The following is a 26095-nucleotide window of genomic DNA, read 5'->3' as shown; positions in this document are numbered from 1 at the left end:
ATAAATGTTTTTTAAATTAGATGGTGGCGTAAACCACTCAATAAATTGTTTATCCAGCAAGAAGCTTTCATAAATTTATTTCATGAAATATTTTTGTATTGTTTGACACTTTTATCGTACAGGCAAGGATTTGCCTGTACAATTTGTATTATTTCTAAATCATCAATATTCATGATTTGTACAGAATCACTATTAATTAAATACGGCACAATAATCACAACCATCCATTTATCATTAGCCATTGAAAACGTCTATTCATATAGAGCGCTCTCTTTAGGACAATCAATGCGAAGCATTTGATTGGTCAGTCGTAAGAAAATCGCTAGTCGGTAGTCTTAAAAGTTGGCTGTTGGCCAGCTTCACCAATTCACCAATTCCGACTCACCGATTGAGGCTTAAGACTACCGACTACCGACTACCGACTACCGACTCATTGTAGACCCAGCTTTAGGCACTCGCGAGCTGTGTTCCGACAGTCGCTCGTGCATCTGCCTACGCGGAGAACATATCCCTAGAATCGACATATTAAATTCATTGCTGCGGCTTCGTTTTCCCATATGTACATTGCAGCATGTCCCGCATTAATCAAACACGAGTGTAGTAACTAAACCCGTACCAAGGAACAACAAATCGATTACGGCATTGATACAAGTCCCTTTGGCCGGAAACTACCTCGATCCCGTGGTAGTATGTATACTACTGTGAGCAGAGTGCCTCCTCGACCATGCGTAATTCGTGAAGGTACAGCGTGTACCTGTACGGTCGGCTAAGGTAAACTTCGCTACAGGCGAAAACGACCAAATCGTGACTTCCCTTAAACGTTACCGTTACCGTCGAAAGAGATTGCGATGAGTTACGAGCTCAAACTGAGAAAAATATGCGTTGTTTACCGAGATCATTCGTTTGTTATTTCTCACTACTTTATACACTCATTATTCGTTATTTATCGTACTCTTATTTCACGAATACGGTATCATAAGATCATTTATTTATTATTATTCACTGAGAACCGTATTTAAGTTTACGAGCGACGTTCATAAGCGAGTAAACTATATAAGATAGAAGTATCGATAAAACACGTATCTTATCCTGGACATTCTTATTGTTCTTTGAACATGAATATTGAATCTCTTCATACAGTAGTGATTTAATAAACTTCGCGACACACCCCCGAGGGCAGATTCTAAAATATAATATCTAGATTTCTTTTTATTGTTATTTTCTTTGAAGAATTTAAAAAATAAGATACAAAATATATCTAACTTATATTTGTTATGAGTTAAAAAATACGATAGTTTAAGTAAATCAAAAGAAATTTGATATTTTACCATGGAGCTCCTCCGTGAGTGTATTACGTAAGAGATTAAACTTTTAACATTGAATATATGTTTGTACACATGTACACATATATATTTTATATATTTCAAAAGTCTAAATGTCCGTATTTAAAGACCAAAACAATAAGAAGATTGTTTCGAATTAGATATGTGTTTAGGCATTGGTGCTTTTATCTTACTAATAGGTTCTGTGATGTACAATCTAAAACCAAGTGCGTACATCGATTGCAAGTAAAAAAAAAAACAGATAATATCTCACGCGATTTTGCGCGTGCTTCTGAAGCTTACTAGCAAAATCTACAATTTATCGTCGCGTGTGTTCGAAGGCAACGAATGTCTAGAGTGGGCGGCATAACCAGCAGGAATCAAAGCCGCTTGTTTTAAACTCTCGTCAAGTATTATTAACGGAGAGGATTATTTACGGCTCGTTGGTGTTCGGTTTTGGCCGATAACTGGGTTATTTATGACTTTGCGTGCGCCGCAACGAAAATTAATAATTCCCAGCGGAATGTTGGATTCTGGCGTACAGCAGGTGGCATTTAAATTGGACTTTGCGTGGATGCGACCGTTCGCGCGTCCACTAGCCGCCTTCCAGATTACCGTTCGTTTTAATTCTGTTCTAAATAGTCGCGTGTGGTCACTCAGAGCCGTATTAATGGTTGTCAATTCAAAACTTGTCCTAGATAGGATATTCAGATTGAAAGTAAAGTTAGATGTGAATCTTTCAGCTCTGATCCGCGACTTTGAGTGTAATGTCGCGTATATTATGTGACTCAAGTAGAAAAGTCAAATCTAAGGGCCTGAGCATAGACTTTTGCATAACGCATAAGGAAATCAATCAATCCTTCATTTCTATCCTCAGGGTGAAAATGAAGGACTCTGATTGATTGATTCCCTTATGCGTTATGCATTGTGCGCGTTATGCAAAAGTTTGTGCTTAGGCTCTAATCCTAAATTCATATCTGATTATCTCACATGAAACAAGCTTCAAGTAGTGACTATTAATACGGACTTCAGATATATATTAACTGCATTGCAAATATCTTTACCTTTAGCGAAAGTAGAGAAAATATTCTCTCTCTCATTTTTATTATTTTTAATAAATATTAAAAATATTACTTTTGGTTTAATATTACTTTCATTTTTAATTTAAATTAAAATTGAAATTAATTTAAAATCGGAATTGACTTAATTTTAATTGAGGTGAAATATCGCTTTATAAAAATATTATCTTTGATAAAATAATAATAGTAATATTATCATTATTATTATCATCATTTCCTTTTGCGTTTGTCATTAAGCTGCAAATTTCCCTCTTTTTTCGTTTATGACACAGCAGTAATCTCATTACAAAACACGCAGACGATATTATCGGCGAACGTCGTGCGATTTAACACAAACCGTCGATATGTCACGATATCCGTGTAAATGTAATTAATATAGAGTCGAACTTGATCGGTCAGAATTACTTCGTATTTATTCCGTCTACAATTATATCCGCGTTGTTGCGGCTAACAGCGCCATATTTGCGAACAGTCGAGTACAATTTCACCAATTTCGGACTATCAATAATAACCGGGACGCACCTGCCGGACGCGAGAGCCAGAAATCGGCCGCATTTATTCCGAACGACAATTACCGGGTCCGACAATAACGACAATCCTGTGACAAATCGAGGATTTCGCGATATTAGCCGCATAGATATTTCGCTAGTAATTACAATATCGCTAATGATTACATGGCCCGTGTGACCGGGAATACCGGTCTGGGGAACGCCTTCCCCGGGCTTGCGGCGCGACAACGTTCATGCATCGATAATCGGTTTAACCGCGTACTAATTAATCAGCTAATTCCGGGCGCTACGGAACAGCTTCCTATGGCTCCACGATGGAATCCTCTACGAAAGTGTCCTCTTCCGGGATAAATATCAGTTCGCGCATGTGAGAACCGATCCCTTTCCGGTTGTGAAAGCGCGCGTTCGCAGAACTAGAGGAGAACGGCAAACTCGTTGATGTGACTGAATCTCTGATTGGTTCCGGGATAAAAAAATTAATTTTTACCAATAATATTACAAATAGATATATAGGAGAGTTACCTTTAAAGATTAACTCGAGTCGAACCGAGCAGACATCCTTGATAAATAAGACAAACATGTCTAGACTCTTAATTGAAGGACTTTAGTCTCTCTCTTTCTCCTTATGAGGCATTCCCCAGTTTACACCGCCGGCGCGTCTGACCATACGCGGTCTCGTTCCACTGGAGCGACGGGTATCGCGCGTCCGGCGGGATGCGACTTTCTCTATTGTCTGGGTCCTGCGTGGACGGGTTAAGTGAATTGAATTGTGTCCGTCTGGCGCGACGAGGATGCAAGGTAACGTAACTCTTTTCAGATTCGCTGAGCGGGGACGCGCGTCTGGCGGTAATTGCGGGTGAAATTGAGCGATCGCGGGCTTGCCAAGAAACAATGCCACGATAATACTTAAAGTAGTTTCCTCGTTGGCACTGCCAACGTCGTGCGACCCTTTTAACGTGTAGCTTGGCGGAGTTTAATTAGACGATGCTCGATCGCGTCTATTAGAGCGTGCACGTTCGAAATTATTGCAGATAATGGGAAAGCATCAATTTCTTATCAAATGCTTACTTTTTATACAACTTTTGTGATGTTTTCGAAGCGCAAAGTGAGATTTTATAACTATATCGACACGATACGGATGATTATACTTATCTTGCTTATTGCACAATTTCTCCTTTCTTAAGGTTTTAGTTTTTCCGTTTAAATTTAGCGCGTATCTAGAAATTTGTTTAACAACAAAGTGTTGCATGTGTTAGTATTATCTATTTTATGTTAGAACGGCCAAAAAATATGGTTGAAACCACAAATAACTATAATTAACTATAATTTACTAACTCTGAATAACTATAATTTTAGTCAGAACGACTATTTTTTTCTCTCAATGCACCACGCATCGCGGGACGCCCGACTTACATACGTTTTTTTAATTATATACGTTTTTTTAATTATTCCGCCGCATTTATCCGAGCGTTTTCCGCGCGAGCTTAATACCACGGCAGTTAGTTTACCGTTAACCGTAAATCTCGAAGTTCTACTTAATTAGAATCCGTCCGAGGAGAAGCCGGCGAGGTTACGTCGCGAGGTGTAAGGGTCTGAGCGATAAAAGTGCGCGGCAATGGTCTTCAAGCTCGTGAGATACAAATTGACGACGCAAGTTTAATTGAATGCGCTCCTACGCGTGCCCCGAGTAAATTTCTTAGTCTAAAAGCACAGCTCTCTCTACGCTACGGGGCGCCCGTAAACACGAAACTAACGAAAGTTAATGACTGACACGGCTGAAACGACACGATCGATATGGTCGCAGTTTGTTCTCATTTCGAAAACTCGACCGTGGCCATGATTTGATCGGCGTCGTTTGAGCGCTCATGATCGCTGTCGCATTAATCCCCGAGGAAAATCCGATTGAAAGTTACACGATAGCGGCACAGCGCTCAATTATGTATGCACTATCATACTTAACTCTAGTTTGACATCTGTGCACTAAAAGGAAAAAAATATTCGATCTAATTAAAATTACAGTTATTTTTTTATTATTTTTTAATCATATTTTTTGGCTTTTCTTCTAACACGAAAATGATACATTTAAGGTTGTCATCTTAAATAACATCATCGTTAACATCATAATAGTATTTAATAAAAAAGTGGTTTTCTTGACTATAATTCATAGTAATTACTTCTTTATATAATTATAGTTACAAATATCAAACCTATATTTTCAGTGCGGGTCAAATTGATCCGAGCGAAAAATTAACTTTCCGTAGTTGCTGAATCTTGAATTATTGTTCACATAAACATAGAATTTTTTCTTTAAAGCATGCGAAAATTTTGCTCCTATCTATATAAAATTATTATATTATTTTCTCTTATGCATGCATGGAAAGCAAGTTTGATGAGATTAAGCAAATACCTGGTGAAATATGTATGAACCAGAAATTCAGGTTGAAGTTGGAAATTTCGAGTTTGTTTATGTTTCATCAGACATTTAATTAATTAATCTACACTGTATACTGAATAAGTATTTCCATGAGGGCACATCGGAAAAGTTGCTATTAATCTCACAGATCCAAAGTGCCAAACTGAGCCGCAAAATAGAAATGCGTCAGGGAAAAGTCAAATGCACGCTCTCCTGAGAGAAAAGAAATATTCAATGTTTCTAAGTTATTTCTAATAGTTATTTTCGGTACTAAGTATATTGTTCTGTTATTCCAACAAAAACTAGTAGTAGCAACATACATATAAGAGTATTATCACTATAGTTAACGCTTACTACAAAAACAATTTCTCTTGACAATAAATTTTTCATTATGCGATTATAGCTACAAATACTAAACACTTTCTTCGCGGTATATGTTCAGATAAGAGACCGAGAGGGAAGTGATACCGGAAGCAGCGATTGTTGTTGCGATTATCCGGCGGTAATGGTTTCGGAAAAGGCAAACATGAACATTTCGCGCAATCCCGGCGAATAATTCGGGCACGTCCCAGAGACGTTGGCGTGCAGCGTGCACTCCGTGATTACTCGAGCGTTAATAACGCGATCGTTTCCCGTCACTCTACTTCCGCTATTCTTCATCCACGTCGACCGGAAGAGATGTAAAGTTCGCAGCGTCGTTAAGCCGGCACGCGAACGTTTTACAAACGCCGAGATTGAGGCAGGCGGCCCTAAGCTTCTAAACCGTCGGATGAAGGAGAGGAATCCGGCACCCGGAGAATCATACACTGGGTCGACGGCGATCGCGCAAACACACCGACATGTCGAATCCTCGCTGTCGTGTGAGCGTTAAGCCTGAAATATTGGTTCGTCGAGACACCTTCTTGCGGGCGGGACGGAACGCGCGCGTCGATGTTAATTCCGACAGATTGTATATCACCGCCGCCCCCGCCGTCGACCGGGAGGAAACAGAACTCGAAGAAGTATTTTTCCCGCGGCGAAATCTTTCCGGTCAACGTCGGACGGGAAATTACGCGTTTCTGTTTGCCCGGGAATGTGCGCGCTGCGTACCAGCAGACCTCAAATATCGCCACCAAGTGACGAGAGATACCATCGTGGTGCTCTCGCAAGTGACGTGCTTAACCCTCCGCGCACAATGTTGGCTCTGCGAGAACCGGACGAACATTCGATCGCTCACCGGCTTCCGTAGAGAGAGGATCTGACAACATCTCAAAATACCTCTGTCTCCCGTAGGTTTGTTTGCAGATTTTCATCTTATCGCGCTGCTATCTTATATATAGCGGAGACCTCTGTATATTTCTAGGAAAAGTGCGTCCGGAAATTTCTAACAAATTTCTCGGGTCTGATACAGACTTAGATTGTACCGTGTGTCTTAAAAAATAAGACGCGGAGGGTTAAGTGATACACTACACCGAGTGATCTTCTCACATAAATTAGAAAAATATAACACAATTAAAATCCCATATATCCAAGCTTCTCAACAAAATCAACTTTATATACTTAACTCAATACGTATATTTTGAATTAATTTGATTATTTTCACAATGAGGTTTTCTGGAAGAAATTATTCGATAAGAAATTCACGAACGGATATTTCCGGGCAAAATATCGATGAATTTTTGTATTCGATCAGGGAACATCCGATGAGAAATATCAGTTCATAATTTTTATCTGATGAAATGCCATTATGATTGGAAGTATTCGATTCAATTTAATCGGATATCCTGATCGGATATAAAAATTCATCGGTACTTTGATCGGAAATATCTGTTTGTTAGTTTTTTTATCAGATAATTTCACTTAATATACTTGATCATAGATTGGGATATTTACGTCTCTCTCGGAACTATAAAACTTTTGTAGGTACTATTTTTCTTATATTGTTTGGAATAGCGGATATTACTCGAGGCGAGTATAATACTTGTTGTCTATACATTACTTTTCGCGAATCGATCGTTTCGAGTGATGAAAGCACACAGAACGCGTTCAGGCAGAAAGGGAGAGCGCGAAAAGGAGAGAAAGTTGAGCCGTTGAAAATATACGTGTTCAGCGCGAACGTTGTAACTTTAACGCGCGGATTTCGCGTCGCATTGTCTACGTTAATGAGAAAATACGCCGGCGGCAAGCCCGAGTTCAACATCAGCGCATTAGCGTCCGCCTTATTACTTTAGGATGTTATTAGCCGGGGATACTACCGGGCATCCAGCCTTACACGCGGAACAAACAACTGCTACTCTTCAATCTCGCGCGGCCGCGGTTTATTTACTTATTGGAGCCTCATCAGGCTCCAACAAGTCACTCGGACACCCCAGCTGCTCCCGTGTTTATCCAGGTTCCCGTAAATCCTCTAATCTCACCCTCACGCCGATTGCCGCAACGCGTAATGTCGCGTCTAACAGGCTGAAGTCACAGGACGAAGTTACAAGGTGACCACAGGAGGTGAAAAGGATCTTCCGTCGCTCGAAACGCGGTCTCGTTAATGCTCGAGAGAGTTCACCGCGTTATCTTGAATTCAGATGAATGAAACATGAGCCTCGAAAAAATGTTTTGCTCCGCTCCAGGCGGAATTCTAAGTGTCACAGTGAAAATTTATCACTGCTTCCTATATTTGCTAGAAAAATTGTCTGCGGTACGCGGGATTTCCAGCAGCAGCATTTGAGCAATATCTGCGAGCAAATTTAGCTGACTGTGAGAATTATACATTGTCTCTGGTCGCTAAATCTTCCTCGTTCGCCACGCAGATAATTCTTGTAAGAAGTGTGACTAGCTTTAATGAGGGGGGACGCCGTGGAGAGATTTTTCTGCAAAATTTCACGAATGGTTCGGGTTAGTCTTCTGTCTCTGTTATCTATATCGATTCAATACAAGACATGCGATATCACAATGTTTCCCTTATCCATCTCAGCTAATTTCTTGTCTTCAGGTAATTTTCACTGTGACTGCAAGACCGTTTTCTTTTTAGCGTTATCGATATATCGTCGAATGAACGAAACACGGAAGTCTGTATTTTACATGGAGAAATTCATATCGTAACGATGTATGCTTCCCGCGGAGAAGCATTCTCGCAATACCAAAAGTGGCTATTTACTCTCGTCCCTTTCAGAATTTTCTTTCCCGTTTTTGCTCATAAAATACATATTGACACAGATCGACCGGTTAGAGTTGGACGTTGCCTACGCGCACGATCGGCCGTTTCGCCGGAGATACTTCTTATTCAATATTTATATCTCGGAAAACGGCTTATCGTTTGCCCAGAAGCCGCATAATATTGGTATTAGCCATTTCGCCGCGGCTAGCACGAAATAAACGGGAGGTCGAGCCGAGTTCGAAAGTCTAAATATTTACCTGTGGGGCTCGGCGTGAGTCTCATCATCGTGCTCCTGACTTGATATTGCGTGAAATCATATTTGTCCAGAAAGGTAAACCTGGACTGGGCCTTGGTCTTGTGGCCTTTGTACAGGTTGCCGACGGCTCTGTTGATGGCCCGTGTGTACTCCCGCACGCCGAAATTCGTGTGCGGCACTATCAAGCCGACGGTGAGCCCCGGCAGGGAGACGTTACCACTTCTGGCCAATTCCTGCTGGTCGGAGTGACCGCTCGTCAATTTCCAGCCGTCGCTGGCTGAGAGCTGGACGAGCGCGACCACCGTCAGGAGGCCGTGGAGCAGGCTGTGCATTTTATTTGTCTCACGTGAGTCGCGCGAACGCGATTCCGACGTCGTTCTTCCCGCGGGATCGGGATATTTCCACCGGCCCGCCGATCAGGTCATCGTTGTCGGGACGACGATCGACTCGCGCTCTAAATTGAACGCGAATAATCCGCCACTCCGTGTTCAACGCGCCGATTTTCCACCGCAGTCGCGCGAGGGCAACTTTTTTTTCCGCACTCTCGTCATTGTTATCGCGGAGGAGCCGTGGACGCTGTCGGGACGTCTTTCTTCTTCGCGCACTTTGATTTGGCTATGCAGTTACGACACCCTTTCTCTCTCTACATTTTATTTCTTCATAAATTTTTTATCGACGCACGGAAAACACATATCACATTTCATCACAACGAGATAAGACACTTTAATATCTTTCAACAGCATTTATACGATTATTATTATTTAACATCGAAAACTGTAAACATATATATGTATATATATATATATATATATGTGTGTGTATTTTTCATCGAGAGATTTGAAGACTGCAAACACACGATGATAATATATATATATGTATTCCCGAAGAAGGAAGACCAAATTTGATTTCACGTGCACACAGACTAACGGTGCTTCATATAGACACGTAGATGGGAAAATTGATGAAGCATCTCGAAGAAACGTTCGTCGTCAGATCACTGGTACTTAGGAAGATGCTGAAAGACAAAATGAGAGATTTCGCCTTCAAGTGCCGGATAATCCGTAATCGCAAGTCAAGTCTCGAATACATTACGCCCAAGTTACTCGCGCGTTTCTCCCGCGCGAGTCTCTTTGCTTTCGAAGTGTTTAAGTAGCCGAGTTCTTGCGTCCCAAGAACTCCCTGGGAGTCTTGGCTCGCAACTCTCAAGGCACTTAAATGCTCCAAGTAATTGGTTCCGGAAATCCTCTAATCCGCGGCCACACAAAGACGCTCAATCCACCACGGTATTTAATTTTATCTAATAATGTCCCGCCGCTCGCCCGCTCTCTCGCTCGTTCTCGCGAAACGCGCGCGAGATTAACGGGAACGCAACAGATGGATATTCCAACTTTGGAATTGGCATAATGGAACGATATCGACGGGGAGAACTTCTGCGAGGCGAAGTCGAATTTCGACTGCGCTTGAAGGAGCGGGATTTCAGGTTGAACGCACAGCGACACGAGCGATTGTCCGCTCGATAATCCGACAATAATTGTCGCCAATTCGCCGCCCCGCTATAATTAGTATTTCTTTGCCAGGCGCCGGCAAGATTGGCCGGAAGCAATTACGACGCTTTCAATTAATCGGCTCGATAATTTCACGAGGATCTAGAGCGTCAGGACCGCGACTGAGCCAATTATTGAGATTTTCGTCGGGCCGATGAAGAACCGCTTTCCGCGGCATGTAATACCGCATTAATTGGTAATTATAGTGTCGTCTAGCCCGCATCCGATCGCCCTGCATGCGTATATTTTTGTCCTCGTTGTTCCAAGTAGTCCTTTAATGTCTAATGCCTAAGCATAACGGCGCGTCGAGCGAAACACGATAATGCCTGAGAGGTCTATTTTCAATGAAGAAACGTGTCTGAAATGTTTTTCATCATTTCAAGTGTCAAACAAAAAGTCTAAACTTTCTCTCATTTGTCTAAAAATTTTTCTTAGTGGTTGAATATCTAACTTTAATATTTCAATATTTTGTAATTTAGTATTCTTACTGGTTGCACTTTCTACACATCCTTCTGAGCTTCTTTTCTCCCATCACTCCGTCTATTACTTTTTCTCATTGTTAGTGTCTTCCTCGAGATTTTGTGCGATACGTTTGGGACAGTCGAAGTATCAGAGGTGATTCTTCGAGAAGAGGCGAGATGCGGAGCGAGATGTTTGCCCGTGGGACTCGACCATGCTTCGGAAAATTGATCCAGAGAATTGGAATGTTAACAGTGTTTTGTGTTAACAATGTTTTCAACTTTTCGTTTACAATGACTTTGTGAAAACCGCCCGAATCACTCGGTAACTTTTGATTACTCACTAACATTCGTAAAGAATCGCTCACCAACTTAATATTTCCATTTATTTCAAAATTGCACGAATCTATTAATAATAATAAAAATAATAAAATTAAAACTGTTTATAGATGTTAACTTTGTAGATGTTGCATTACTATTTTAGCTGAGGTTTTTCTATATCCTTGAAAAAAGATTGTGTCCAAAGTTCAAAGTTGCCCGGGTTTGACAGATCCAGATTGTACTGCGATATGTCCCCAAAAAATATAATTACACACGAAGGGGGTAAACTTGTAAAAGCTCAAACAGCCTCGTGCGAAAAAGTGACATTGGAAGCTCTACTCATCTCGTCACAAGGAATCACCCGCTCGCCGATAATGCACTTTCTCTGCGCGTTTCGTTTAAAAAGCGACGATGAAATAAGCTGTATAAAATGGATAATCAGAAAGATATAATCTAAACGTGTTTCCTCCTCTCCCTCCTCCGACGCGAAGCGCTCGAGAGAGGGCGGAAGATCTCCTCGGAGTCTGTATCGTTCCGAAAACGCTCGTTAATCAGGCCGCTCGGCAACGACATGACGCACGACGGGATAGGAAATGTGCGCGGGGAAAAAGCGCTGTAAATCCATGCGACCGGAGTCGATGGAGCGCGTCGCGACGCGAGGAAGCGTGTAGCTCCCTGTCGTTTTCTCTCCCTCCGGGCGTATCTATTGTGTCTGTCGTAAAGTGCTGTGTGGAAGTCAACCGCGCGGGCACGTCATCCGATTAACTCCGGTCGCCCGACGCTCGTTCGCGTGCTTTGCTTTCGCGAGCGAACGTTTTCCCGTTCGAATTGGGGGCGACGTGGACCAACTCTTTCGCCGGCCTTTCGGCGGAAGTTGTCGTGGGAATTAGAGAAGCACGCGATCGCACAAGAAACCGAGAAAAATCGCATCGCGCTGATCGGATTTATGGAAATTGGCGTTATCCGCGCGCGCGTGCGCGCACGCGGGGCCGATAAACAGCGGAATTTGCATCGCGTCGTACATTCCCGCGCGGAACGGCACGTTTTATGATAGCGATGCGAACGGAATATCGGGTTTAACGGAACCATTATTATCTCGCGATATAAACGTTTTTGCACGCAGAGCGCCCGGGAACGGATATACGTGTATATACGTGTATTTGTGTGTGTGTGTGTGTTTGTGCACATAGATGCTTTTTTACAACTTTATTTGGCTATCGAAGGATTTCCTCCGTGTTTGACGTATCTGTCGTAAATCTCTCTTTTTTTTGCACTGTCGCGTTAATAGAAAGGAAAAAGGAATTGAATTAATTTTCGCTTTACTCGAGCAGTTTATAAATCGGACTTTTGATTTTTAATTAGAATATAAAAACTAGGGGATGCGCGCGCTAGTTGACGTTTCAATATTCTCTGCGCGATAATATTCGCATAAATTTTGTATCAATATTCTCCACCGTGACTGAATAAAATTAAGCGATGTATCACTAGCTAGGATGAAATTTCTTGCAAGTGCATATACTGTTTCTGGTAATAAATGCAATTTTCATTCATGAAATAATAATTGAAATTGAGCATATGGGCGGACAAGATAAAGTTAGCTCATAATCAATAAACACGTAAAATTTAATCATAAAATCGTAAAGTTAATCACAAAATTAGTCATAAAATTTAATCATAAAATTTAATCATAAAATCGTTACAACTGACTCTTGACTTTTAGCGAATTTCTGTCGATGGCGTGCACAAATTTTGTCGAAATATAGAACGAGAAGAATCCGCTTATCTGCGGTCAGTTATAAATAATCTGCGATTTTATTTAAATCTGACACGATTTTTTATCGTTGCTGAGTTGGCGCATAAAACCAAATGCCAAATCTCGCGAAGCCAATCGAACGCTCGCAGTGCGATAAAGCATTTATGGAGGAATAATTCTCGTCGCATATATAGCGCTCCATTTCACAAAACAGTCATATTCTACAAAATGCGTCTAATAGTGTTGCTTGAAGGAAAGCTTTGAATATGTATAGAAATTCTAGCAATGGGAATTCATAGACCGTGTCTATGTTACTTAAAAAACTGAACGTAAGCTTTCGGCGAGTTGCGATTAATCGGTTCCAAGTGAAAGCTCCCAGGACCTTCCTGAACGTGAGCGCGCAAGTAGAGAAGATCGGAGCTGTATGCCTCCAGGGATATGTCGCTCATGCTTTTCTTAGTATTTAGGTTGAGAGGAATAGTAGGTAGAAAATCGCGAAATGGTTCTTTTTGAATATAAATATTTTTTCTTGAGTTACATTGAAATTGAAATAATATTAAATTAAAAAACAGAAAAAACTGATTTGGTAGTAGCGCAAAATAAATTTTCGAGCCTCTCGAAATTTTGTATCAATATTCTCCACCGTGACTGAATAAAATTAAGCAATGTATCACTAACTAGGATGAAATTTCTTGCAAGTACATATACTGTTTCTGGTAATAAATGCAATTTTCATTCATGAAATAATAATTGAAATTGAGCATATGGGCGGACAAGGTAAAGTTAACTCATAATCAAGGGCCAGCAGGAGGGCTGTGGAGACTTTGGAACTCGCGGAGACTTTGGAACTACTAATCAAAGTACATATTTTATACGTGGCCTCCTTTTATCCTGCGCTACTGAGCAACTGAACTCGATACCGGGGCAAGATAGATTAATACATAGAAGAGAGTTGCCTCTATCATGTTTATACGATTAGTCGCAATAATTAGTTACCTGAGAAGTTGGAACTTCGAAATAAAATATAAGACATCTAGCCGCGAACATTTAATCCGTCGCAAGCTCTCGCGGGTGTTGGAGCGAGCGTAGCCTGCGACGAGGCAAGGCTAATTTTACAAAGGAGACGGCAAAAACGAGATCACACACGCTTGATTAGAAAACTCGCGTCGGTCGCAATAGAAAATTATCGTTAACGCGGGAGGGCACTTCGGACAGGGTTCTGGTGTTTCCGTGAGTGTGTCCCTCGACCAACTCTCGAAAGTTACGATGCCGATGGCGTGGACTCTCTCGGCGATGGAAACCGATGCCGAAGTTCGGCAAGATAGCAGTGTCGGATTCGGTTAAGCGTCGGATTTCAGAAAGTACTTCGGAAGGATCGCGGTATCACACAGGGCGAAATCCCGCAGCCAATGGCTGCCCATCTAACCAGCCAATCCTATGTGCCGTATAATATCACGAAAGCTCGGCCGTGAACGCACTGGACCAGAACTCACACAAAACTGGAGAAATTACGTTGGTGGTATTCAAGAAATTGCGGTTGCACACGGTTGCGAAGGACGGTACGCTTAATTGAGGTCGCCACAGCGCACCGAGTGTTGCTCGAGAAAAATTTAATTACGAATGGAGTACGAACGGAGATATGAGGTCAATTAAACGATTCGGCTTGATGTCGTTTTGCTTTTCTCGATAGCAAAATGTTACTTTCCGCGAGAATACAGAGATGTAAGGTAGAAATAGTTGTTAATTCCCGGACATGTAGTGAGAATCCTAGACGTTCTCTTATTGTTTGTTAAATATACGAATGTTTAAATATGCAACATAGATAATATATGTACATATTCACACGACAGAAAACATTTTGTATTCGTATTGAATCGATCCGTGTAGAAATGTTTGTGTTAAATTTTTAACGTGCTCGTGCGTTAATTCAACATATTGTCGTTGTGTTATTCTGACTCTTCTGCGTTGAGTACATATTCACCATCTTACAAAGTGTGTCAGAATAACACATTTTTATTTTTTATATATAATATATATTTTTTATATATAACATGTATTTTTTGGTCTTATATTGATATTTATATGTATAAAACGTAGAAATAAGTTGTGCTATTTATTAACCTATTTGCTTTGTGTTAAATTAATGCAAAAATTAAACTGGGACATATAAAGTGTGTTAAACTTTTAACATAAATTGTTTGCAGCGTAATGTATATGGGTGTAAATATATATATATATATATATATATATATATATACACACACACACATATTTATTTGTACTAATATATATTTTTTTTTACTTTGAGAAATATTTTTTTCAAGTGCGGAAATATATATTTTCATAAAACCGTTATTTTTTATGAAAGCAATTATCTGTGTTATTTAAAAAAAATATATAAATTTAAAAATATATGTTATTAGTATCCGCCAAATAAATATTTTATGAAGAGCTAAAAATCTTCCTATCTCTCAGCCGTCGAGAAGACCCTGAGAAGTGAAAGTGTAAACGTGCAACAATTTGTCACTTGTGACAATGAAAGATGCACGGTGGAAAACGAATGTTTTACACTCTTGTGTAAAATATTTATCACTCCACTTATTCTTCTTTGTGATGTTTAGTTTGTTATACACGCAGAAAAATATCTCTCATAATAAATTGCGAAATGAAAAATGAAAACTTTTTTAATGTATTTGTTCTAAGTGTAGAATTAAATCTAGGGATCTCGTATCTAGGGATTAATACTTTCGCCCTACCAATGCCGCCAGAATGTTGGCACAGGGTAATACTGAAACTATTGTTTGATAAATAATTATTTTTCCGTACTGAATACAATTGAGTCAAAATTGACTGAGAATTCGAGCCGAATTTTCTGACAAAGCTAACAGACGTGCTGCTGTTACATGGAGTGTAATTAGTGGCCGAATCAATTATCCGTGTTATCCACTAGCACTAGTTTGCAGCAAATTACCACAAACAGCAGCGCGTCTCTGACTAATCTTACACAAATATTATGTCACAAGTGCGCTGTGGCATATCTCATCCATTTTGATTATATATTCTCAAGATGCGCCATCACCCAACCTAGTAATAGTACACTCAGCCAAGTTTGGTACAATTGATAAGGTGCGATTCGGACAATCTTAATCGTTTCCATGTTGACGAATAATATCGAGTAATTGGGTTTTGAGAGCTCTTCAAAAAGGGAGACGTCGATAAGTTCCCTTCTTAAGCGACGCGTGTATTCTGTAAGTCCGGGGATAGCTGTACAATTTCCGACAGACTCAAGATATCTCGAGGCTACCTCGAGACATATCGAATTAGGGCTATTTACGCCAAGAGGAAATCGGCGATAACAGGATCCACGGAAATATCCGAATGCCGTTATCCGACAGTATCTCGACGATGTCAGGCTCCTGCAGCTGCTGCTTTCGCGCATTTCGACTTACTGTCAGAATTATTGATTGGAATGGCACTTGAAGCGGACGGAAATAGTGGGATACAGATTAGAGACGAATTCATCGTATTAATAGCGCTCGATAAGACACGCACAACATCCACGAGGTTCTTACATCACGTGACAGAATTTTCAATCCGATGGGTCGTGAAAAATTGTCCTTCCTTGTGCGGTCTACCGTGAGACGAAAGCAAAGCTAAAAGTCTCTTTATTTCTCAGCCGTCGAGAAATGAGAGGTGAAAGTGTAAATGTGCAATAATTTGTCACTTGTCACGCAATGAAAGATGCACGGTGGAAAATGAATATTTTATACTCTTGTATAAAATATTTATTACTCCATTTATTTTTCTCCATTATACTTAGTTTGTTACACACGCAGAAAAATATCTCTCATAATAAATACGAAATGAAAAATAAATAATAAGAAAACATGCTAAATAATAAAATAACATGAAAAATAAATAACAAGAGAAAAATAATTAAATAAGTAGTAAATAATAAATAAATAAGTAGCTTTCTGTTATGAAGGAAAGAATTACTAAGGATTATTTTTTTTTTTAAGTAGTGGTTATATTAAACACAAAGAGAGAGTATTTTCTTGATAATTGTCTTAAGATATACTCATCACAAATTTGCATCACATCGTGTGTAATTATTACACAATTATTTAATTTGATAAAATTCCATGATTATTTAAATTTATTATTTAAATTTATTATTAAATAAAATTATTTAAATTTATTATTATATAAAATTAACAAAATTCTAGTAATTTGAAGTTTAATAATACATCACTAATTGATACAAACGCAATTATTTGCGCTCAAGATTTATCGCGTCGATTATCAAAAGTGGTCATGGCAGATCGCGAAGAAATATCTAACCCTGTGGCAATCTCAGATCTAACATGTTCATCTACACAAACCGACGCGCCATCAATTGACAGAATCCTCTTCGAGAGAGTGTTGCGAGGGAGACGAAACGAAAGAAATGGTTGGTTGGGTGTAAGAAAACTCCCTTCAAGAGTCGCGCCCACCAGCATCCAGCAAGATTGGAAGGAAGAAGATGTACGCTCGTACGATAATTGAACCTTACGCGTTGACCTGCGGTTGTTATCTTTCTAGAAGGATACTCGGTTTCGTAAGGGCAAAGGATAACGAGGGTGAGTTGCTCTTTGTCCTTTCGCATTTCACTGAGTCGTGCGACGAAACGAAATAAGGGGGAAAAAAAGGAGAGCGGCAGCAAGAACTAGAAAGAGAGAGAGGGGGAAGAGAGAGAAAGAAAGAGAAAAAGAGAGGAAATCGAACCGTGAGATTACAGCGAATGGAAACGGCAGGTATACTCTTCAAAGACGTCCTGCATTATTGAAGGATCTTAAAGCTAGATGGAAGAGTCGGCGAAAGAGGCGGTAACATCCGCGCTTGAGTGTAGTACTATCTGTTGGAAAGAGACTGGAAATTTGAATAAAATAAGCATTAATCGTGAAATCATGAAACAATATATACAGCGTGTTTCTTAATAAGTGCAGAAAACTTTAGGAGATAATTCTTTGTCGAAAATTAAGGGAGATCTGTTACATAAACATATATTCCTATATATGTCCTGTCTTAAGAAGTTACACTCTTTCAAAAAATTTTTTTCTTAAATGTTGATAAAGTTGAAAAATGGAATTTGATGAATGTTTAGTGCCAATTGAGCCCAGAAATGTGTAACAGAATGCATAAATGGAGTGACATTTCAAGATCGCATAATAAATGATTCTTTCTGTCGTTAATATTCGTTATATTAATATTCATCCCCCCGACGGTCTCAATTCGCAGTATCGCGGCCTCTTTTCTCCCTTTAAATCTCTTCAAGCTCTTTAGGCTTTAGAGATCCTTGTCATTACTTTAGCGTCTCTGATTTTTAATTTTATCCCATCAGTCTTCAATATACGGCGGCGGCCCCAACACTTTCTTTCCTCCCCTTCGGTTTTCGCTTCCATCGTTAAAATATTACAATCTCTTCTCTCGCATACTTTTTTACGAACCACGCCTCGAATTAATGGGAAAGCTTGTGCTAAATAGAGTACGAACATTTCGGAAAGATCAACGATAACTAAAAACAGGGAACTTTGCCGAAACTCGTTTTAGAACGTTAGTTAATCATGGCCTAATTAAATTTCAATATAACTAACCTAATGTAAAACGATCCCACAATGTTTTTATTATAGCATAATATAATCGTGTTAAATATAAACGATAAGAAAGCTTTTATACTTCACTTGTACTTCTATATTGCTAAATACTTTCCAATTCTAATCATTATTTCAGTTTGTTAATTATAATGATTGACTTTCCCAAAGAGTTTGCCAGAGGAATACTGAAGCATCAGACATTAATTTATCATACCTTGAAATACGACCAAAACGTTCAACATGCAAGTTCGAGAAGATAACTCAATTTTTACTTTGAGTCTTCAATATCGTCAAAGTTATCGAATTATTTTCGTTATGCTCTTCAAGTATACGTATAAAATTCGCAAACCAGTTTGCTAGTTCTTCGAAATATATATTATGTTGCGCGCTCTCTATCTCCCCTTCCCCCTTTCCCGCTCTTTGCTCGTTACTTCAAAACTATCTCATGTTCAACCAAACAGAACAAATATTTGTTACGTCGTGAAGCAATATAAATTTTTTAGAATTTAAAGGAGGAAACAATATTAAAGCTTTCAAAGATACTTTGCCTTTGATATTAATGTCAATTTTTTAATCCCCACGGAGGTTACTGGACGAAAAATCTTGCGTTTCCTCTCTATTCTACTTGTGACCGAACTTTTTAAAAACTTTCGTCGCGAAACACCTCAGATGCAATAAGAATTTCATTTTTAAATCCGTTTTTAAGATTGTTCTGTCTCCGTACACGCGTCTCGGATATTACGTGCAGATATTTTTTCTCCACGCTCATGATACTTCATTTCCCAATTTGTTACACCGTGAAGGAAAAATATCTAAGAAATAAGAGCTAAGAAATTCGGTGGGTACTTAAACAATATATTTATTTATACCAATATATAAAACATTTTCCAAATAAGAAAATATATATCTATACATCTAAATCTACATCTTGGAATTTTTTGTTTTTCATGGAAGCAATTGTTTATTCTGTTTAAATAAAAGAATTTAGATTTCAGTGATTATGTTATTAGCACCCGCCGAGAGAGAGAGAGGGAGAGAGAGAAAATAAGTGGTCTTTAGTTTTTAGATATTTTTCTTCTCTTACAAAGTGCGCGTTTCTCGGCCGTGCTAGGTTTGCGCGTCAAGTTCGCGATTTTTCAAATATCCGACCGAAAACTTTTAATCCTATCGCACCGTGTTGCTCCTTTGAACGCGATCTTTCGCTTGTTTCGCTCGTTTCTCCTCCTTTGTCCCACTTGAGTCAAAATTGAATTTCGACGTGCCCGCGCGAAAGACGCGTGTGAGAAGCCACGTCGAAGTAAATTAATTAAATCTACATTTTCCGGGCTAGATTCAGCTGTGTGTGGCCTCGTGTATACGCGTGTATTTTTCTGTTCTTTTACGCCCGGGTTAAAAGCTTTTGATGTTTTAATCCTTCGGCTTTTCCGCGGCTGGATTTTGCCCGGGGCGAGGCAGCGGCGAAGCCTGCCTTCCCCTTTGCGCGTTTCGATCGTGAAAATAAAATTAGTTCCCATCGACGTGCTCCGTCATAATGGAGCGCGATTAATTAGCCGAGAACACCGGCGTACACACTCCAAGTTACGCGGAGAGACCATGGCTTTTTTCTCCGTTATCACGCATACCAATAAGCGCACGCCGCGTAACGATGTTACCGCGAGCGCGTGTGCGCGCGATATAGTTTTACAATAACTATTTTATGACGTAAAATGGAAATGCGAGATTAATCAAATAACAATACCTTTTTTGCGAGATAAACGACCTTTGCTACATTTGCACCTTTACGCGTTTCCGCACTGCGTATCGGATGATTGCGAATGGCCGAGTGGAATGGTCGACAAATGGAATTATCTCTCGCGTTACATCATGTTTTGCAAACGCGCATATTTCGCGGATACGTCGTTATTAGAATATACCGGCATTTACCCTGCGTTCTCTATTTGAAGTTCTTTTTTTCAATTTTGTAGTTTTTTTAGCGTGTGTGCAAAACCAGAATAAACAAACTTAGCTTTCTTTTTCTTCTTTTGCGTTTATCCTTGTTTCCAGATGACATAGCTCAGATCTATATTAATAGTGAATACATCTGAAACTCGTTCCATGTAAACTATATAGGTTTTCATCCAGGGCAGATCTAAGTGTTTCTCTTGGATTATGAAATATGTGACACTTATGTCTGAAATCGCATGGTTCAATTAAAAAACTCTCATCTAACTTTGAATTCCAGCCTGAATATCTTACTTGAGATAAGTTCCAAAGTAATAACTGTTGATACAGGTCTTAGTAATAGCAGTAGGAGTGTATATATACTCTGGAAACCGCTCAAGAGCCAGCACGCGCATCATTATAATAAATTGAGGGCAAAGTTAATTGCAGGCAAAGTGAATTCCTTCATCATACTCCCGAGATCCGATATCCAATATCCTAACAATCGCGAACACAATCGCGATACAAGCGAGAATGCGATTGTCGAACCGCGCGACTTCACTTGAAGCGGAATTGGATGAATTAAACAAAATCGGTGCGTCGATTCCCGTTGGTCGAACAAGTCATTTCGCCCGGAATATGAAAGCCAATATCTGAGAGTCATCTCTTTGTATTTTACGCGTCGCGCGCTCGTAAGTTCCGATTGTCCTAACGCGCCGGCAGAATTCGGCGCAAACTCGATTCCGTCGACTCTTTGGCTCGCCAACTCAACTTGCTTTCTGCGTGTCTTTTTTCCCCGCTTTGCCGGGCATTTTCCTCCGCTACGAAGCCGCCTGCTCCCTCATCGTACGGCCTGACATGCGAGATTAAATCCATTACGAATCGAAGCTGTAACGCGATACGCGACTAGGAGGCAGCAATGAAATTGCCTCATCGTTATTAACGGCCGATACGTTTCGTGAACGTTGGAGTGTCTCGCGAGATGGAATGCGTCTCTGTATGTGCGTGGCTGTCACTTCTGACGAGATTGATAGTTGCGCGAGCTCCCGATCCGAACGGAATTTCTGAACTCTCCGATAAACTTTTGCCTGTGAGATTTCATGGCACGGTTCTATTGTATATTCCGTTTGCAAATTCGTTTCCGTACAAGGATCTTGTAATTCACCGGTATAGGCAGTTCTCATCAACTTAACTGCAAAGCAACGGTAAAGTTTTTCTCGTGAAAGCAGTTGTTTATTTTACTTTAAAAAAAGAATTATGTTTACAAAAAAGAATGATATTTAAATAAATATGTTGTTAGTACCCACCGAATAAATGTTATGTTATTTTTTACACATGTATTTTTTTCTCTTAGTGTAATATCTGCAAAAAGTGACTGAAAATTAGAAATATGCTAATATTTCCATTTTCCGCATGAAAATCTATGCTATATATACACACACGATATAGTTAAACAATATTTTTACTTTATAACGTCACATTTTCATAGTTTATTTATTTTATATTGTTTCTGAGTTTAAAACATTTTTATCTCTGGGTTCGTTAAAACTTTCCATTCGTTAGTTTTGAGTACTTAAAGTAAAATTTGTACAAAATTGAGATTTCTGTCATTATTTTTAAATTATTTTTCATTTTACTAAAGATAACATCAAATATTTCCATAACAGCACGGTTCAAAATGCTTCCAAGAGAAACTGGATGACGTTAAATGACGTATTATTAATGTATTATTGTCATTAATGTCTCATTAAAACGTTACTTAACAATATCATGTTTGCTGAGCTTACACTTCAGAGTGGAATGACTTTTGACCCGGACTCTGAATCAATGTCAATTTCTTTCTGATTATTTTTAGATGCAATGTGGATTAATCTCCAATTTTCTCAAAATTTTTTCATCATCTTTAGCATATGGTTAATACACCATTACAAGTTTTGTCAATTTCTCATCTTCTCTGACATTGTTTTTTCTTCTTTTCATATAATTTAGTTATACATGTACGTGCATGCGTTTGCGCGCGAGATGGATTTTAATTTTTGAAATGGAAAATGCTGGATAAGATGATTTACGCGATGAGATTTTTGCCGGGCGCATTACGCCGCACATTCCTGACGCTATTAATAATTGCAACGTGCCTTGAAATTACGAGGCTGAAATTGAGGCAGAATTATCGCTGGAATTGTTGTGGCTCGACTATCTGCTTATCCGTGTGCTTCATGCGCGAAATTCAACGCGCACGCTATCCGCAAATCGCAGCTACCGCGCTTAAACGCACAATTATACAATAAAACACGACTAGGGTAGAAGATATATTGTCATCCGCATGCACCGTGCGCGCATGTCATCGGTCTCTCTTTGAATGACACACTCGAGCGAAACGATAATCTGAGCGCGCGAATCTTTCCCCGTAATGCTGCTATCGCGCGCAATTTCGATCCGGCGATGGTGGATCGTAGCGATGATTAACAAGCACGGTCTAAAATGCGACTAATGAGATCATTGATTCTGTTAACTCGCGCGAAATATTCTTTTGTAATGTAAGGAAAGACTAGGAGAAAGACTCTTCTGTGATATACAAATACAAATTAGGGGTCAATAAGAGTCAATATACAGATCACGTAATATAATAGAAACTAGCGTACTTTCTCAGAACGTGTCGGCCCTGTTCCAAGCAAGGATGCCACTTTTAACTTACTTATCAGTGAGTGATAGTTGCCGAAGGAACGGCAGGAAGTGCTTTTGTGATTGCGATGGTTAAGCACTATCGGGATCTGTGTAATTATGAACCATCTTAATTTAAATTTAAATACGGATTGAAACGATGTGTGTCGGAAAGATATCAAAATTGTTGGTTTTATATCGTTGACTACGGTGTACATCTCATGTAAACATCATTATGTCGACACTGTTAATTCCTGAGTTTGTTCCATTGAGGAGGACTTGGAACCAAGGATACCACTTTTAGCTTACTTATAGCAGCGTGTGGAGGGGATACGCACACAAGCGAGCGACAGTGTACGTGTACGCTCGACTCTTCGGCCGCCGAAGCTTGTGTGCGTATCCACACGCTGCTGCTTGCTGTAAGCTAAAAGTGGCATCCTTGGTTCCAAGTCCTTCTCAATGGAACCAGCTCAGGAATTAACAGTATCGATATAATGATGTTTATATGAGATGTACACTGTAGTCAACGATATAAAACCAACAATTTTGATATCTTTCCGACACACATCGTTTCAATCCGTATTTAAATTTAAATTAAAATGGTTCATAATTACGCAGGTCCCGATAGTGCTTAACCATTGCAATTACAAAAGCACTTCCTGCCATTCTTTCAGCAATTATCACTGATGTACATGAAAGTACGTAGCGTGAATGCTTACTTTGCGAACAAAGAAACCGCAGAAGCGATGTAGCAAATGGATCAAAAGAAAGAGAACCCGTGGGAACAAGATAAAGAGCAACACATGCAGAGAGAGAGAGAGAGAGAGAGAGAGAGAGAGAGAGAGAGAGAGAGAGAGAGATAAGTATGATATTTAAACAATAAACGAAACAGGAAATATATCAGTAAGCGAGAATATAACAATAGCATAATGAGCACGCAAGCAATAATCACGAAAAACCAACTGAGCGATTCACAGTAAAGCCAAAAAAAGTATCTCGCATTGTCGATGTCTACTTTGTAAGTGTTGAAATACTTCACACCTCGCGCCCATGTTGAATCGTGCTATCGCATTGCCCGCATTGCGCTCGAGCGTGAAAAACGTTCCGGCAACTTTCATATAGTTACGAGCGGTGAAAAATCATATGGAAAAACTTTCGACAATGCCGGCTATCGCGGCTGCGGCGATATTTTCGAATAACAACGATCTCTGCCATATTTCAGCTGCACGGGCGGCCGTTAAAAATCGCGAGAGCGTTGCATTTAACCTGTTGCGTTATAAATCATTTTTACGTCGGTGTATCTTGCCGGCCTTACGTTATTTCGAGGCGAGGCACACTGCAGAATTTTCGGCATTTCCTGTCGACTTAGAAAAGGAGGGAGACGCGCGTGAGCGAGCGCAAGGTAGATCGCGGTGTTTTGTCTGTGCCAGTCCAGGACTGTTCTAAACTCAAATTGATAACGGACAGGTAACCACGGCCTCCGTCGTGCTACAATCGGACGTGTTTAGCCATCCACAGGTGGTTCCCGCGCGTGTCTGAAACGTCAGCGATGGTCAATAATTACCCCGCGGTTGGAGAATTGAAAAAGATAGAGGCTTCGTGGCACGCACAAAGAAACGACACTGGCGCGACTTCGACTAGAAAGGACTAGAAAGGATAAGGTTTTACTTATATAAAATTTGTGATCAGGAGATCAAAAACTACAAAATCCAATTTTTAATTCGTAATTAAACCTGTATGTTTTGTGCGGGATCCTTTATCTTAGGTTCTTCTTATCAGATTGTTCCCAATTAATCATTTATATAAGATGGTGGGGTATCAGATCCTAATTATTAACATGATCCTAAAATTACTAATCTTAAAACTAAACATTAAGAAGTTACGTGAACCCTAAACATGGTAAGTTTTATCTAGCACATCTTCGTTTGCTCATAACTTTCGGAAAAATTAGCGAAATTGAATCTCCCTTTTTTCTCAAATCAGGATAGAGATCGTCGAAACATATGATTCTATTAATATATTTTTATTTTCAACAAAGTTGGAGAGAATGTTAATAATGAAAAATGAATATAGTAATTTTTACTATAAAATTATTTTTACTATAATAGTAGTTTTATAAGTTTTTAGTAATTTTATTATAAAATTCTCTCTGTAAGTTTAATTATCCCTATTGATGAATTATTAATGAAATCCTTGTTATCAATAAGATCTTGGTTGCTACGTTATATAACCTATCAGAACCTGATAACATCATCTTACGTGAGCTACATGACTGATTGGGGTCGACCTGATCAGGATCATGGGATAAATTTTTAGTCATGTAACGCGAGGTAGGGAAGGTCTATCTCCAACCGTCATATATCACGCGGTGGGAAATGGGATGACACAACCTGAAATTGCCTTTCTGACATTAGCCACGCGACTACCACTTTCTCCCCTGACAAACAAAGGGTGATTGCGCACGCTGTTGAGGAAAGAAAAAATATATATATATATTTGTCGAAGGCGATACAAATAAAAGAAACCGTGAGGTGGCTGGAGGGAAGGAGGCCGAGAAAAGTTGGAGAAACGTGAAAAAAATAGGAGGGTTTGCGGAGGCGAGGAAATTATATCGCATTTTAATGGGGGATCCTCTCTAAGTATGGTGCTTTATACGACGCACGGAACCTGTAATGCCGTGCCCGCACCCGAATCGAGGTCATTCGTTAAAGTTCGATTAAATGTTTCCGACGTGAGCTTTGGAGACCCGAGACGCCGTGTTATTATTCATTAACGATTCAGCGTTAATTGTGTTCAACGCGGTAGTCGCGGCAACAACAGTGTCGTGGAGTGGAAATCGAAAAGTTCGACCGTAGCCTCATTCAATTTCCGCCCGCATGTGATATGTGATACTCACTATTTTATGCTTGCAATTACACGTAATTTTGGGAGTTGGTTTGCCCGTTGTCGATCTGGGCGACATGCATTCGTAACAACAGGCAGCTTGCGGTAATGTCGGGATTCGAGTGGAAGGAAATAACATTTCGGGGAAATTAAATCTACATAATATGGCGAGGTAGTTTAAAGTTAGTCTGAAAATTGTCAAGGAGGACAAGAATA

At 39.8% G+C, this 26095-nt stretch overlaps 2 protein-coding genes across 11 annotated transcripts in view; one reads left to right on the top strand and one right to left on the bottom strand.

The window, feature by feature from the left end:
* LOC116841705 (glutamate receptor ionotropic, NMDA 2B) overlaps positions 1 to 26095 on the bottom strand; it is a 279833-nt gene that overhangs the window by 84018 nt on the left and 169720 nt on the right. For 2 of the 9 annotated variants that reach the window (XM_032809992.1, XM_032809994.1), the window contains exon 2: positions 8708 to 9721. The exons of 6 other annotated variants lie outside the window; for them this stretch is intronic. In XM_032809992.1, coding sequence (XP_032665883.1) covers positions 8708 to 9038 — 331 coding nt within the window. In that variant the 5' untranslated portion in view covers positions 9039 to 9721. Of the gene's footprint in view, positions 1 to 8707; positions 9771 to 26095 lie in introns of those variants that run through there. One more of the 9 variants, XM_032809993.1, reaches the window with a different exon arrangement.
* LOC116841706 overlaps positions 1 to 26095 on the top strand; it is an 88054-nt gene that overhangs the window by 38926 nt on the left and 23033 nt on the right. The gene's annotated exons all lie outside the window — the stretch shown is intronic.

The sequence above is a fragment of the Odontomachus brunneus genome, unplaced genomic scaffold (assembly GCF_010583005.1).
Source record: "Odontomachus brunneus isolate Ranch 3 - 2012 unplaced genomic scaffold, Obru_v1 Obru_scaffold_017, whole genome shotgun sequence".
Classification (NCBI taxonomy): Eukaryota; Metazoa; Arthropoda; class Insecta; order Hymenoptera; family Formicidae; genus Odontomachus; species Odontomachus brunneus.
This window is presented reverse-complemented; position numbering and strand designations above follow the sequence as displayed.